General features: G+C 36.4%; 1 protein-coding gene across 1 annotated transcript in view; it reads left to right on the forward strand.

The window, feature by feature from the left end:
- Positions 1 to 2,521: 2,521 nt before the first annotated feature.
- The window catches only part of LOC122812004 (inactive carboxypeptidase-like protein X2), a 730,993-nt gene continuing 716,666 nt past the window's right edge, over positions 2,522 to 16,848 (forward strand). Inside the window, exons 1-2 of the mRNA XM_044084217.1 lie at positions 2,522 to 2,917; positions 6,611 to 7,152. Coding sequence (XP_043940152.1) covers positions 6,900 to 7,152 — 253 coding nt within the window. The 5' untranslated portion in view covers positions 2,522 to 2,917; positions 6,611 to 6,899. The remainder of the gene's footprint in view (positions 2,918 to 6,610; positions 7,153 to 16,848) is intronic.

Consider the following 16,848-nt stretch of genomic DNA (forward strand, 5'->3'; position numbering starts at 1 on the left):
CATATCTAGGAGTTCTGTTCTGGTTTACCAATTCCCACTATTTGTCAGCACTACCTATTGTTTCTGGCATGTTTGATGGCAAAAGGTATCCCCAGTCTTCAAACCTTGTATTAACTGGTTCCATGGCAGAAACCTTGGCAGTGCAGGGGCACGTCTGGAAATTTAAACTGTGCTGGCAAAAGTTATTGTTAATTTCCATAGACAATAAAACTTGGAGTGGTTTTAACCTGGGTAACCTATGGGAGAGTGAAACATGAACTCTCAGGCTTCAGTTACCCGAGAACAACCCACTGACGATTGGAATTCCTCTACAGAGGACACAGACAAAGAGTTCTGCTGGCAGTGATACCCTTTTTGGGGTGAATCTCCCCTATCTTTGAGATGGCACGACCTTGGACTTGGTAAAAAGGTTACTGAATGCAGCTCACGGATTCCGATTCTCGGTGCATTCATTTATTTCCCCATTTAGAGCAGAAGCCTTTAGCCCAAATTCATCATCTCTTCTGCCTTAATATGATTGTTTAATGTGTGGCAGTCCCAGCTGATAAGAGCTAGTTTGCTTACCTCTCAACTACCCAGAAATTTGCAGGATGTCCAGATTTTTACTTCATATTTTTGGATTGTTCTTCATAACGTGTGGTTTTCTAGCAAATCATTGAGGATTACAGTTTTAAAATAATGCCACACATTTGTGTTTCAGGCTTCATATCCTTTAGAAAATGCATGCTTATGCTAAATATGCTATTCTGTCAACTCTTAAGTTTATAAGAACAATATTTAAAATCTGTCTCTGATTTTGGCCCATTGCAACCCTCCCATTAGTTTCAGCTTTGTCCATATTTCTCGAGCAAAGAAGTAGAGATGTATGAATTTCCATTATACTTCTCAATTGTACAGATTTTTGCAGAATGTCCAGATTTTTGCCTCATATTTTTTGTCTGTTTTTCAGAAAATTGTGGTTTTCTGGCACATTGTTGGTAAATCATTTGGGTTTGAAGTCAGAAAATAATGACAAGACATTTCAGTTTCAAGCTTCATACCCATCAGAAAAGTCAGCCTAACGGAAAATCTGCTATTCTATCAATTTTCTAATTTTGTAAAAGCAATATTTAAAAAGTGTCCCTATTTGAGGCCTTTGCCCCCTCCCTCCATTTATGGCTTAGTCCAGATTGTTTGCTCTTAAGAAGTTGAGAGGTAGAGGCATGATTTCCATATCTCCCTTTACTGTTCCAGACCAGTATATTCATAGACGTGAAACCCTAACATTTCATGCAACAGTGACAGCTTTAACAAACTCATGGTCATTTTGCACAAAAAATATAATTTGTGCAGTGTTTAGTAAATGGGACATCATTATTTTCTTCCTTTTCCTGCATTCCTCCTAAAAAAATAGAACGTTTTTGGTTCTGCACAAGTTATGTGAAAGACTGCTTTGAACATATACTAATACTACTTATTATTCTCATACCTCTCAAATGTCCCCGATTTTGCATCATATTTTTGCTGTGTCCCCTGCAAAAAAATTGATTCTGGGGTAAATCAGTGTCGGTCTGCAATGCCAGACTAGCTTTACACTTATTCTTCTAAAATGAAACTGGTGCAAAACATGTTGTCGTATTAACGTTTTAAGAGAATTAATACTACATTTTAAAACTGTCTCTGATTTAGGACCTTTGTCAAACTGCCCCCACAACTATTTTTGACTTTGACCCTATTTCTTGCGCAAAGAAGTTGAGAACCACTAAGTATGATCATGCTTTGTCCTCAGAGCAGTAAATATTCTTCCGATGTTAAACTTTGCAGCATTTACGCAACACACGTTAATGAATAGTGTTTAGTTTTTCCACAATATTTTATATGACACGATTGACGGGATACCGAGTCGTGAAATTCGTTGCTTAACTGAGTAGAACATTTAACTCAGAAAATAAAGGCAAGAATAAGTCTCGACTAAAGGTCCGCTAACGTTAATAGGCAAGAAATAAATTAATTTCTACTATCCCAAATTTGGCAGACTACACTTGGTAATATTGGGGTATCAAAACTTTTCAACTTTTGAGAGGAGGCTGTGGATTTCCATAGACAGCGGCCCTTTCTTTGAACATTTGTCGACAATGCTCATACATGACCGATTTACAAGTGCATCTTAGCAGAGACTAAACATGCTTAAAGAACGTCAAAAGCACCAGTCCCCCCAAAAAAAAAAAAATATATATATATATATATATATATATATATATATATATAATGTGTATGTGCGTATCTGACTCAGCATATTACTCCACACTTGTATAATTTTTACTCCAAAGCAGAAGTACTCACAACTCACGCTATTATCTACTTGAGTAAAAACACCCTTCAGAAATCAGTTCAAGGTCCCCCGGGTTTTACATCTGATTTTAATTTAACTTTTTTTGAAAACGTCACGCGTTTGTCTCTTTCTTGGTGCCAAAACCATACACTGGCTCCATTCTCACAGCATCATAGTCGTCTGAAGACTGAAATCCTCGTCGTAGTTGCACTTTAGGTACTTTTTCGAGAAGGATTGGGTTACAAGCGGCTGTTTCTTGGCAAAGGGTCTCTAAGACGTTTGTTGTTTTTTCATGATTTCCTGCCCTTTTACTTTAGTCTAAAGGGGGAGCTGGGCGGGCTCGAGCTCTGTCTTAGTTTTACAAAACTGAATCCTGTAGTTACACAGCTGAAAGGAGCTGACAGATCCACACAGACCCTAAATCTTCACCGACAGCCTGTAGACTGTGTGGCTTTATACCATCTGTTGCCCAGGGAGGGCACAGTGGTGGCACTGGGCTGTTGCCTGTTGGACTGCCCAACAAGGGTTCCGGTTCTTCAAACCAAATTGTGGAGCAGTGAAGGGGAGACGAAACATTAACGTTGATACGTTCACATTTCAGATCAAGTAAGTGCCAAATGAATGTTAAACTACAGGCAGATAAATCTACTTTTACGCTGCACACTGAAATGTGGGGAACTCTGCGGATATTATTTGTTGGTATAAAGAGCCCCCCCCCCAAATTACTTCATGAGTTAGATTTTGTCCTTGTTTCAGCTGTACCGACACTTGCATTAGTCAAGGGACTCTTGATATACCTTCACTCCTCATAATACGCTTGTTATACCTCGGAAATTTATTTATACTAATTTGTAAATATAACTCTTGACTTAATAAGTGTGGCAGAAATGAACTTGACTCATGCCCAGGCAGAGCTTTCAATCTCTTAGCACAAGAAATCCGGGCAAAGCCAAAAATAACGGGGGGGGGGGGGGGGGCAAAGGCACATAAATAGGGCCACATTTTAAATATTGCTTTTATCAACTTAGAAAGTTGCTACAATAAAAAGGTTTGGTGTTAACATGTATTTTCTGAAGGATATGAAATCTGAAACACAAATTACTGTCATTATTTAGTTACTTCATTTTGCAATGATTTTCCAGAAATCCACAAGGTTTATAAGTAACAGAAATATGAGCCAAAAAGTCAGGACATTCTGTCAACATCTGTACAGTTGAAAGATAATGTGCTGAGTCTTGACAGATATTTCATGTATTCTTTTACATTATTTTCAGTTTTTCCATTGTACACTGAATTTTAAGTTATTAACAGATTAGTAACCATGCTTAATGTGTTATAAAGTCTAACAGTTGCCCCAGAAGTTTTTCTCTCTCTAACTCCCCTGAAAATGGACACAGACCTGCGGGGTATTTCTGGTCATAACATGTATAGCTCTATATAGTTGCACCTACTTGTAAATTCTGTTTGATACTCTTCTCCTTGAGCTTGCATTGAAAATAGGTTTTGTTCAAATGGTGTATATCATGTACTATACTGTATGTGTGAGGGTATATGTATGATCATACCTCTAAACCGACCAGATTTTCACAGAATGTTCAGATTTTTGCCACATATTTTGGTCTGTTCCTCATACAATTTGTGGTTTTCTGGCAAATTACTGAGGAATGAAGTCATTCTAAATAATGACATCTATCCGAAGTTTCAGATTTCATATCCTTCAGAAAATGCATGCTAGCACAAATCTTGTTTTTCTAGCAACTTTCTAAGTTTATAAGATCAAGATTTAAAATATGTAATTTCTGGGCCTTTCTACTTCCATTGTTTTAGGTTTTGTCCAGATTCCTTGCCCTAAGAGGTTGAGAGGTTTGTATGTATGTGAGTATATGTATTATATACACACACACAAATATATATATATATATATATATATATATATATATATATATGTGTGTGTGTGTGTGTGTGTGTGTCTGTGCATTTTGCTCAGGTGGACAGTCTCTTCAACACAGTTGATAGATGCACATTTCCTTTAAGGTGGTTCCTTGGTGGAGGTAAACACAAGTTGTGAGCTGGGTAGTGTGCTAGACAGACATATAGGTTTGGTTTCAAATATTCTGTGATACATTATTTTAGACCTCCTAGGTGAATTTTAAGGTTTATGGATGGGGCTGGAAATGCTCAGAGTAGCAGTATAAAACTTGTAGAGTGGGCATTAAGATAGAGAGGTATAATGTGGTGAGTGTGAGTTTGTGAGACCATCTTTGGATTATTAAGGTTCAAAGCTTCTTTATTTACTAGGGTAGAACACTTATCCACATACATACCTCTCAAACTGTTAGTGCTAGAAATATGAACAAAACCTAAAATAATTGGGGGACAAAGGCCCCAAAAATAGAGAGAGTTTAAATAGTGCTCTTAGAAAGTTACTAGAATAACATGATTTGTATTAGCATGCATTTTCTGAAAGATATGAAGTCTAAAACTCAAACAGTGATTTGCAAGAAGACCACAAATTTTATGAAGAAAAGACCAAAAATATGAGGCAAAAATCTGGATGTTCTGTGAAAATGTGGACAGTTGAGAGGTATGTCCATGTGGACATTTTTGAGGCTTAGACCAGTAGGACTGTTTGGTTAAGTGTCTGCTGAGTACTACACAGAGAAATGGAATCACTCATCAGTAGTTCATAAGCCTTAATAACCCACTGCACCAACAAAGCATCAGCTGATTGTTTGCCACAGCTGTTAGACTGGTATTTCTACAGCTTGCTAGTAACACTGGAATAACTGTTAGTGTAAATTTTGGTAGCACTGAGAAAGGATTTTTTCTGGTAGACTGTGGAGCATTAACTGGAGTAGATTACTAGAGTTAAGACAGAGTGCTAAATTTGTTGATGACACATTGCTGAAGTGAGGAGCTGAGACTGCAAGATGTTACTGGGATCAATTTCTGATGTGTGTGAGGAATTTTAATGCAACATTTTTCTTATCATTTTGCCACAAAAAGAAATGAGAAGTTAAGTTGATAACTGCAAAATGTTTAACTTTCATGATGTGAGAGGGTAATAAAAAGATGGAGGTAAGTGCAAAGTTACCAGCACTTGCTTGAATGGACTTATAATTGTGTGCAGTGATGTTAATAATTTAATAAAAGTCCCTTTACTAACAAGATCAAACATGTTGCTTTCCAAAATTCAGTTTCATTTGGCAAAATCACAAATTCCTGTTCTTCCTGTCTCTTTCCAGTAGGCCCTTATCTTTTGTGAATTTTTATTTCTTTTCTCTTTTTATCTAATCTTCCATATTCTAGTTATAAGCTTTGTGTGTGGCCTCTCTCACCAGTATCACCCCTGCCAACTCTGAAAGTAGCTGCTATTCAAACAGACTATAAAAACAACACATTACCTAATAGTTTAGATCATTGTCATAGCAGCTGCATAGTCAACAAGATAACACTGCTGCAGTTAGCAGAGATTGTCTCATTGTAAACCAGTTCTTAACAACATAGCAGACCCTGGAAGTAAAGGGGTTTATATAGTGCCCAGAGGAAGAGGGGTCTGTGTATCATCAAAACTAGTGCCATGAAACAGGTGCCTCAAGAAGATGTTAGATATTTAGAAATCTTAGTTATCCACTTTCTCTGCTACTGTCTCCTAGCAGATTTGACATTTTTCATTGAATTTTTTTCACATATTTTATTATTTTGTGGTTTCCTTTTAGAGAACAACAAAACTGAGTTGTTTTACTTGGCTAAGCATAATCAGATGGAAAGCAGTAAAATGATGACTCTAGCTTCTCGTTTTTATTGTAAAAGCATAGTACTGAAGTTTACTTCCTTCCAGGATGAGAAGAACCAGTGTGAGTATCAAATGAATTAGTTCTAAAACCTAGCTTTATCATTTGCCAGTAAATTTAGATGGTTTTGGGGATGGACAAGCAAGGAAAAATAAAATAGAAATTTACAGCTATCTAAAAGGTTTAAGTAGGATTCTGATAGTCTTTTAAAAAATGAATGCCCAGGACAGGGGAAATATGACATTAGTAAAGCGGTAGAAAAAGAAGCAGTGTGAGGAAATATTTCTTCACAGTAAGGGTAGTACATGTAGGAACTACAGCAGATGAGGCAAATGATATGTATGAATGTAAACATGCAAAAAGCATGCAAGGTGAAGAATGTGAAGAGGAGAAGGAAAGACATTCTAGGGATCATGTAGAGGTTGGTTTGAACTTATTGGTATTCTGCAAGTTTTTATAGTCTTAATTAGCTTGCATTTTGACTGTTATATTATTTATTTTTCAGATACCTTTTCTAAAATTTTGGAATATATTTGAAAACTGCATCTGTTCTGGGAGTGGTATGCTGGCGTTACTCCAGGGTCTGCATCCTATCAGCCTTCCTAGAGAAGATTAGATGCAGGACTTATATTTATTGAAGTGTTATTTCAAAACACATTTTAATATAAAAAGGTAAAGACTGAGCATCACAAAAAGTAGCAGTTAACAACTGATTTTTAAAGAAAGGCCCAAGTGGTTCCATCTCTTGCCCTGTATCTGTATATCATATATATAGTGAAAACATAGTATCTGCTATGGCCATCACCATGCGCAACCCATGGTTTCTTCTCTGTTTGGGTTTAATACTCTGTTGGAGTTACTCAGCTTGGAGCCAGTCATTATACACTGAGGAAGAAATCGAAAAGTTTCTAAAGGGTCTTCTGACATCTGAGGACTCGAAGGACAAGGAAGTTAAGGAAGACATTGAAGAAGCACCAGTAAGGATAGATGAGACTGAAGTCGAGACAAGTGATAAAAATAGGAAGGCTCTAGCAAAACAAGATAAGGGTGAGTAACATGTCCTTAATCTTTAAATGTCTTTACTCCTGTCTCAATCATGCTGGACATGCAAGGTACAGTAGTCTCCTCTGAGGTCTTATATTACATACAGTGGTTCAAAGGGACTGCAAGAAAATGTCTCAGGGATTTAGCAAAATAAGATTACTGCAAAGTAGATATCAACAGCCGACTTAACAAATTTGACAATGTTGTATGTAGAACTTTGCATGTTGTGATTGTTGCTTTCCTGTGCTGACCAGATAAGCTTTTTATACACAGGTCAGTACCAGTCTGGTTTCAGTCTACCTTGATCTTACACAGATTATTTTTCAGCTGCTCATGGATGTTTTATCAAGAATTTTCCTAAATTCCCTTACATTAGTGATGTTTGCCTTAGTTACGTTCCAACTGGCATGTTATATTGTATGTTGTGGTAGATGGCTATGATGAGTCAAGGTTGGTGCCTTGGCAAGCAGATTGTATTGGTTCTAAAGTAATTCTTCTGTCCTCATCTCCCTAACATTTTATGTAGCTCCTGACTTATCTTCTAACATAACTCAAATGAGAAGAATCAGCAATGGGTATATGCATGCTAGCCCCTCACACTGGTGGCCATCTGGCCCGATACATTGGTATATATATATATATATATATATATATATATGGAGGATAGGGTTGCATGTTTATTTTAGTCTGCCCTTTTGCTGCTCTTAACTGCATACAGTTCTTAAATTGTACTTTAGATTTCTGTTACATGTTAACAGTCTCTAATTTATCCCCTTATGTCTCTAAATTTCTTACTTCAATAATATTTTTAAAACTTTTGGCTTTTTTGTTTTTGTCTTGTGATGTACATTAAAGGAATGACCCAAGCATGCACACCTTTACGAAGCATCATCTGTTGAGGGAAAAAAACTGTGCACCTTCACCATCTTGTTAGCTAGAGTAAAGCCACTCATTTGAAATCCACAAACTTAACCTTTGTTTGTGTAGAGTTTATAACTTCACTCATGTAACCATACACAGTAGTAGTCACTGTATTATATTTACTGTGAAGTAAAAGTATTCATGTAGTTATCCAATACTATGCAGGGGTTACTTTTTTAAAACAGACTCTGGTTGGTATACCTTACTGCAAAGTAAACTTAATAATGAAGTTAATCCATAGAATGTAGTGGTTGCTACATTAAAACAGAATGTGCAATAGGCACTATACCAAACCTTAAGCATACACAAAGCTGACTGAAATGAGTTTAAAAGCTTAATCTTTATTCATAGCTTTAAAAAGGAACTGGCACCTTGGCTTCACGCCTTCATTAAGTTGTAAACCATACAATGGAAAATGCAATACATGTATGTTTATTCCATCTTTGGATTATTTTATATGTTTCAGATGTTTCGGTGAGAAAAGAGACTATGCAAATATTTACTTATGAGACCTTAATCCTAAAAGAGTCGAATAATAAATTGCTAATGAAGTATTTGCTATTAAGTTAGAGTATATAATTCTTGAATTTATATATAGGTTTACTGTGGTTTTAGTGATCGTAACAATTTTGAATCACTACATCACATGACGAGAAGGCAGCAACATGAGAATGCCAATACCCACTTGTTTGAACACCCAGACTCCCCCCACCCTTTTTGGACCCATGTTAGCACTGGTCTACACAGTTCAGAAGATTTGATGTTCAACATTGTTAGAACAAGTAGGCATTAGTATTCTCGTCTTGCGACCTTCTAGTCACATGATTTAGTGATTTGAAATAGTCACAATCACTAAAACTATGTGTGTGCGTGTGTTGGGTGGGTGGCCCAATGGTTAAGGCATTTGCCTTGCAAACACAAGGTGCAGGGTTTGAGTCTCACAAGGGATAATTGGCTAGGCTTAAAATGGCTCGCAAGGGCAGTTAGCTTAGTACTAACCTATGACTATGACTGTGTGTGTGTGTATTCTTCGAGTATTTTAAGGAATGTAGGTTAGTTGTCTTTGATTGGCATGCATCAGTTAGTCCTTGGTTGGGAGACCACCTGGGAATATTGGATTATTTTAACTATATTTTTATAATCAATTTATTTTTCTAGCATTTTCTAGAATGTAAGTTTTTTTTTTTTATTGTCTTATATTATTTCCTGTGGTGCATTTAATGCATACTTTCTGGTATATGGTCTAGAACCTTGCAAAGGCATGAAGCCAAGGCACCAGTTTTTTAATGAATAAAGAATAAGTTTTTGAATACTCCTCAGTGAAATTTGTGCATGTTTGACAATCAAAGACACTGATTTTGTCTGATTTTCAAGTGGAATTGTACAAAGAAAGAGTAGTCCAAACCTTGCCATGTAGCAATAGTCATGGAGTGAACTTGTACTGTATAGTGGTTACTGTGTTAAACCAGACTTTGCAGTAGACAGCATTCTAAGTCAAAAAGTAACCTCTGAGTTATCTCATTCTATATAGTGGTTTCTGCATTACACCAGACTCAGCAATAATGTATACAGTAAGAGTTAACTCTTAACCCATATATTACAATAGTGGTTTTTGGTTTAAATTAGACTCTTCTGTAGGCAGTGTATTAAACCTTTCTGTGCAGTAGAGTAATTGTGGAATTAACTCATATTATGTAGGGGTTATGGCATTAGACCAGATTCTTCTACTGTCACTGTGTTAAGCTTTACATTGCAGGATAGTCATAATATGTAGAGGTTACACTGTTAAACAATAGTTGTTTTACTGAGCCTTACTATGCAGAAGAGTAGTTTATGACTTTGTCTGTACCAAACAGCTACAACTGCATGAAACCATACCCAGAATTAGTCACTATACTAAACTTTCCTGTGCAATAAGAGTAATAGAGAGTTAACCCATCCTATGTAGTGATCAATGCATTAAAGTTTACACTGTAGTAGTAACTATAGCAAAATTTACTTTACACTAAGAGTGGTTATATAGTTAACCCATGCTGTGCAGTGGTTACTGCATTCAGTCAGACTGCAGTTGGCACTATAGTAAACCTTTCTGTATAGTAAGAGTAAACATGAAGCTAGTGTACTAAACTGTGATTTGGAGTAGTCACTATACTGAAACTTACTGTTTAGTTAGTGTAACTGTGTAGTTATCCATTCCCATGCTATGCAGTGGTTAATGCAATCAGCCAGACTGCAGTTGGCACTACAGTAAACCTTTCTGTGTAGTAAGAGCAACAACTGAGCTGACCCATACCCTACAGTGTTTACTGTGTTAAACCAGACTGTTCAGTAGGCACTATAATTAACCTTACACTTCAGTAAGACTAATTATGAAGTTGACCCATACTATATAGTGGTTACTGCATAATGCCATACTCTGCAGTAGGTGATATACTAAACCATACTGTGCAGTAAGAGTAACCGTGGAGCTAACATGTAAGGTATTACAAAATTAAGCCAGACTCTGCAGTATTCAGTGTACTAAACCTTAGTGTACAGTAGGAGTGATTGTGGAATTAACCCTGCAGCAGTCACTATACTAAAAGTTATTTTTGAGCAAGAGTCATAATGAAGTTCACCTGTACTATGTAATAGTTACGTTAAACTGTGCTAAATCTTACTGTATGATAAGAGTAATAGTTCATAAGTCATAGGACAAATAAATAAGTAATAAACTTAACCCATACTATATAGTGGTTACTGCATTAAACCATAGTCTAAATCACTCATTATAATGGATCTTTCTGTGCTGAAACTCTGACTGTAGAGTAAACCCATACAATGCAGAGGTTACTGCATTTGACTAACTCTGCAATAGGTAGTATACTGAACCTTGGTGTACATCAAGAGTAACCAGTGAGTTAACCTACAAGATCGACTGGTTACTGGGTTAAATGAGACTACAACAGTAACAATTACATAGCATGGAATAACTCTATGGTTACTGTTTCTGTACAGTAAGGTTTAGTATAGTGCCAATCTTGGTTTAATTTCTCAAAGTCTTTTGGATTTCTACTACCATGATTGGAATGGACTCCATTCCTGAGTCAAAGTATGATTAAAGTTCATGAAATTAGTATTGTTTCAATCTTTGATGTTAGCCAAAAGTGCTCTTCACAGCATCCATAATGTGCCCAGAACTGATTCTGTCTGCAATTCATATGGAGTTACATGAATTGGTAGCATATCTAAATAGGAATACTCATAGGTTCATACTAGGCTAATTGCCTTTGTGGGCCATTTTAAGCCTAGCTATTTACCACCCTGGACCTTGTGTTTGTAAGGTGAACAACTTAACCATTATGCCAACCTCCCATTATAAATTCTTTTTTTTTGAGACCTATTGTTCATACTACTGTTGGAACTATCTGGGTATCCTTCTTCCACATTACCATAATTTTTGTCTACAAATCCTGGTATTTTATGACTTTGTGTCTCTCTCTATGTAAGACACTGTAATCACTCGGTGAAGCAATTTCAGTGATCAATGCTTCTTTTGTGCTCTTTTCATGGGCTACTATATCTGTTTTTCTTGCATCTATTTTTTGAACTGTTGGTAATAGGTGGTCCCATGTGATATAAACTTCATCATTCTCTATAACACGTTGTGGCTCATGTTTCCAATGCTTCTTAGCTACTTCAATATTATAATGTTTGCATAATCCCCAATGCAGCAGTTTTGCTGTATTATTGTGCCTTTCAGTATACAGGCCCTCTGCCATTAGTGTATCACACCCAGCGACAAGATGTGTGACTGTTTCGAGTTCTGTTTTACAGAATCTGCATTTGTTTGTTTGTTTCTCCTACATGTTCAATGGACTTTGTAAACCGATGTGTACATAGTCCACTATCCTAGATCTCTAATGTTAACCTTTTCTTCTTTTGGTTTAAATTTGCCTCTCCTTAACCATTCCTACATCAGATCTTGATTAATGTGAAGATGTTTCAGGAGTTTTCTGTAGTTGCAACTATATTTATGCCTTTTCCACTTTTTGGGTCATCAATACATTGCTTATTTTGTACTTTGTTTTATATTTATCTGCATACATTTTAAGTTTTTCTGCCTGTGCTGTTATCTTTAGTTTACCATCTGCAATAGCGTACAATAGATCCTGGTCTCTTCTGATAACTTCACATTGCTTTTATCATGTGTATCTTTCTAACTATTTTTGTTGATCTGTTCTCTTTTCTTTACTCTTCTAACAGTTTCACTACTTGTCTTAATCACTTTACAGTTTTCTCTGTTCGATGTTTCCATGATGGCATTTGATTTCTTCCCTTCCTTTCTCTAGTTGCTCTCTGTTTTCTGTTAAGACTTTATCTGTTATTAATTTAGCTGCACAGTAATGTATCCCATTTACTTCTATTATATCATATGAATTTCGGTTAATAATCTTGATAACTGTGGTCATCTGTTTAATCAAACTCCTAACATTTTGGGTTTGATTGACTTTTCGTAATTTATTTCTTTCATTGATCTTAATACATCTATCCATCTGTATTAAATCAAGCGACTCTTCCCTTAGATCATTTTCTTCTAAACTGAAGGCACATTCTTTCTTCTCCATTTCCTACAGGCATTCTACAGAAAATTCCAGCACATCATCCTGTGACATATTTCTTCAGCTGCATCCTGCGTCATCCATTGCTCTTTTGTATGGGAACTCACTCGCCTATCACTCCACAACACTGACTGTGTCAGAGTTGCCACTGTTTCCTGCTCCTTCCATTGCTGTGAACTCCAACTGAACTTTTGTTCTAGTTTCTTACTGAAGGCTCGAGAATATCCTCATGTGGCAAGTATTCAGATGCTTCCCTTTCCAACTGTTTTTTCTTAATTTGAAGACTCATTGTTCCATCATGTTGTCACATTACCAGAGTTGGATTTTCTACACCAAATCTTTCTTTTTCCAGGTGGTCCGTAACTTCAGTTTCTATTTCTTTAACTTCTCCATTACTAATCCTCTTTTCGACTTTCCCTCTTTGTTTCCTTATTTTTGCATTGTGAAATTGTTCATGTCTAGGTGCTTTTGCCTGTATTTCTTTTCAAATTTCTTTGGTGCTACTTTTTTGTATTAATTAGTCTTGCTTTCTGTTTTGCATAAATATTGCACCACGTTAAATCTCTTTTTCTTTCCCATATCCATATTTATTCTTCAGATGTCTCCTACTCCATCTGGTTTCTCCTTACTTTGGTGATTCATTGTTCCATGATGGTGTGACATAACCTGTGTTAGACTTTTCTACACTAAATCCTTCACTTTGCAGGCATTCCATAACTTCAGCTTCTATATTTTTAACTTATACTTTACTTAACTTCTGTTCTACGTTCCCCCTTTTTGATCTTACTTTTGTATTGTGAAATTTTCCATATATGGGTGCCTTTTCCCGTATTTCTCTTTAAATATATTTAGACTTGCTTTTTAGTATTGATTAGTTTGGCTTTCTCCTTTGCATAAACATTGCACCATATCAGATCTCTTTTTTCCCATATCCGTGTTTCTTTTTTATACCTTTCAAAAATCTATAGGTTTTGTTCTCTATATTTCTGCATTTCCTCTGTCACTTATTTTTCCAAACAGCCCAAACTTTCTTGATCTATATAATGTTTTTCATGGAGCTGTTGTATTAGTGAAGACAAATTTGCAGTTGACGCTTTTGACATTTTTTAATTTGTGCAGGTATTTTCATTCCTGTAATTTCTCTCTCAATCTTTTTGAATACCTTCTATTTGGAAATTCTGCACTTCTTGCATAAAAGTAACAATACATAATTTCTTTGTTGTTTTCAGTAGTCCACTCTGTCATCTTTATGGCTCTTTTTTGGCCTGTCAGTTTTTGTGTTGTTTGTGGACTGCAACTTCTTTCCAAAACAGGGAGGCCATCCTCCCCTACCCCATTGTAGGAATATTTCCATATCTTGTGGATTCTACATTGTCATTTTTTCCCAGTTTTGATACCAGTGCGCTTAACCAGGATTAGGCACTTTTTGTATATTGTGACTTAACACCTTCAGTTGTATTTTTTATTTTTTAACCTATCTCTGTCCATGATATATGCTATATAAAAAATACAGTTTATATATCAGTGTTGTCTTGGTGAGATGTTATGAAAACAGGGTCCACCATGTGAATGTACTCACCAAGACATGAAGATGAATTCAGTTCCAGCAATACTGCTCACCTTGTCTTGCTGATTCTATCATCTCTTCATTCGTGCCCCTATCATCTGTCCATTCAGACCTGTGTAGTCGTTACTCTGTTAACTCAGACTCTTTTGTAGTTACTGCACTAAATCTTATTATGTAGTAAAAGTAATCATGGAGTTAACCCATACTGTGCAGTGGTTAGTTTGCTAAAGTAGTCTCTGCAGCAGCCACTATACTAAATTTTACTGTGCAGTAACACATATTATACAGTGGTGGGTCACTGTTATTCAAAAACATGCACGCTGATTGGACAGCCCACCCAGTGTGCCTGTTGCAAATTGAGCATATTTGTTTGTGTCTTTTGGCTTTTCCTGGTTAGGGGTCGCCACAGCGGAACTCCGGTCCACTAATGATTGGCAGTAGATTTTTACTTGCTGGCTTGCCAGGCCTAACGCACAACCTTCAACGAAGGAATGCCCATTCACGCATGTCGCCACACAGAAGACGCTCTAACTGAGAATCAAACGGGCAACGTCTAACTGTGAGGCGACAATTAGCAACAGAAAAAAGTCCGGCTGCTGAAGTACCATTGAGTGGCCAGACTTTTCTATCAGCATATGTTTACAGGACAGCAAACGAGAAAAATCAGGTATGCAGTGCAAAAACAAATAATCACAAACGTACCTGATTTTCCTTGTATTTAGGCTGTGCCTCATAAAATATTGGTCAACCCCTCCCCCCAAAAAAGACAGCACTGGAGATTCTGTCTTGTCTGTTACTTTCTATGCACTGCACTGATACACTGTGCAAGCGTGGGAATATAAGTTCCATATGCATGCGGAGAAATTCACAAAAGGAGGAAGAACGCGGAGGGACACTACAGTGCGGTTATACAAAAATATTATTTAAGAAAGGTAAGCAATTTCTTTCTTAAATAATGTCATTGTATAACAGCAGTAACCCACTCAAATTTAATCCAGCATTACCCACACCCAGTAGTGGGTTATTGCTTAATTGTAACATGAACAGCAGCATGTTAGCTGATGTGATACTTATTTAATAAAATATTATTGTATGATGTTGTAACATTCTATTCATTCATGTAAGCATACAAGTAAATAATTAAATGTTAGAAAAACTAAATCCCTTTCAGCATTTAACCTTTTTCAAGTTGCTCTATGTACAAATGTATATTGCGTCTTACATTCATTGTCTTAATTGTAAGCATTTTATATTGTTTTGATGGTTGCAAATCCCATACATTTAGACAACTTATATTTTCATAGCGTTGTCGCTTCACAATAAGACGTTGTCCTGTTCGATTCTCGGCTAAAGCGTCCTCTGTGTGGAGACATGCATGAATGGGCGTACCTTCGTTGAAGGTTGTACATCAGGGCTGGCAACTCGGTACTTAAAAATCTACTGCCAATCATTAGCGGTCCGGAGTTCCGCTGTGGCGACCCCTAACCGGGAAAAGCCGAAATATACAACATATTTTCATTTTGACACTTGCTAATGTGACAGTCAGTGCAATTGTCTTGACAATATAAAATCACTATATTATTTTTCTTTTATTGCCTGTATATATTGTTCACAAATGCATAAAGCAGTGTATACACAAACTTTCTTGCATGGGGTAAAATTACCTGAATCAAGAAAGGAAATGTGTACATTGACTACACTTTATTCTCACAATGCTCTCTTTAAAGTGTAGCAAAGACGGGGCCCAGCAGTTTGTAGCTTTTCTTACTCCCTCTTTGTCTTACCCCCTGTTTGTGTCTTGACTCACAGCATGATGTGGTTCATATATTTGTAGCTGCTATTATTCTCACTTCATCTGTTTTTGTGATAATGTTGCAGCACATATTTGTAGCTCTTCCTGTTCCCACTGTGTGTAACGTTTCATGTGGCAATGACTATATTTGTAGCTGTTTTGTTTCAATAATTTCAAGATCTCTTATGGCAGTAATGTGGGACAGCGTGGATTAAACAATTTTACATTACTGACCAGCTACAGTTTTGCATCAAAGGATAACTACACCCAAATGTCACATGTTTGTTTGCTTTCTCATGAAATGCTTTTTATTGCCTTTAATCCAACTCCAAGAGTGCCACATATAAAGAAAATATTGAGCAATTCTATTTCCTGTCTGTTCTCGAACTTGTAGTCTGTTTAAATACCATTTTGTCTAGTTTTGAAAACTCACTTTATTATTTTCACTGTATTTCACTTCATTTGCTAGCTGACAGGGTTAGTCTAGAAATCAGTAAATTGCAGCCTAAACAATAATAATTACAAATTATTACTTACTGATATATGTGAAGGTATCTGGGTCTGCAATGGAAATGGATTTTGTCCATTTTGATACTCTAATCATCATAACACAAGGAGATCACTGTTTTCAGACTAACACAGAGTCAATATTTAAAGAGCATACAGAAACCCTGCTACATTTTCAAGTGTGACTTGTCACTCATAGTTTGGAAAAGCTCTGAGTGAAATGCCAGATGTCACTTTAGCTTAAACAGATTATTAAAAACAAGATATTTTGAAGGTGTTTCTAGAAAAAAAAAATGAAACTGATCATCTAA

Source organism: Protopterus annectens, chromosome 9.part0 (genome assembly GCF_019279795.1).
Source record: "Protopterus annectens isolate FY-2018-M chromosome 9.part0, PAN1.0, whole genome shotgun sequence".
Classification (NCBI taxonomy): Eukaryota; Metazoa; Chordata; order Ceratodontiformes; family Protopteridae; genus Protopterus; species Protopterus annectens.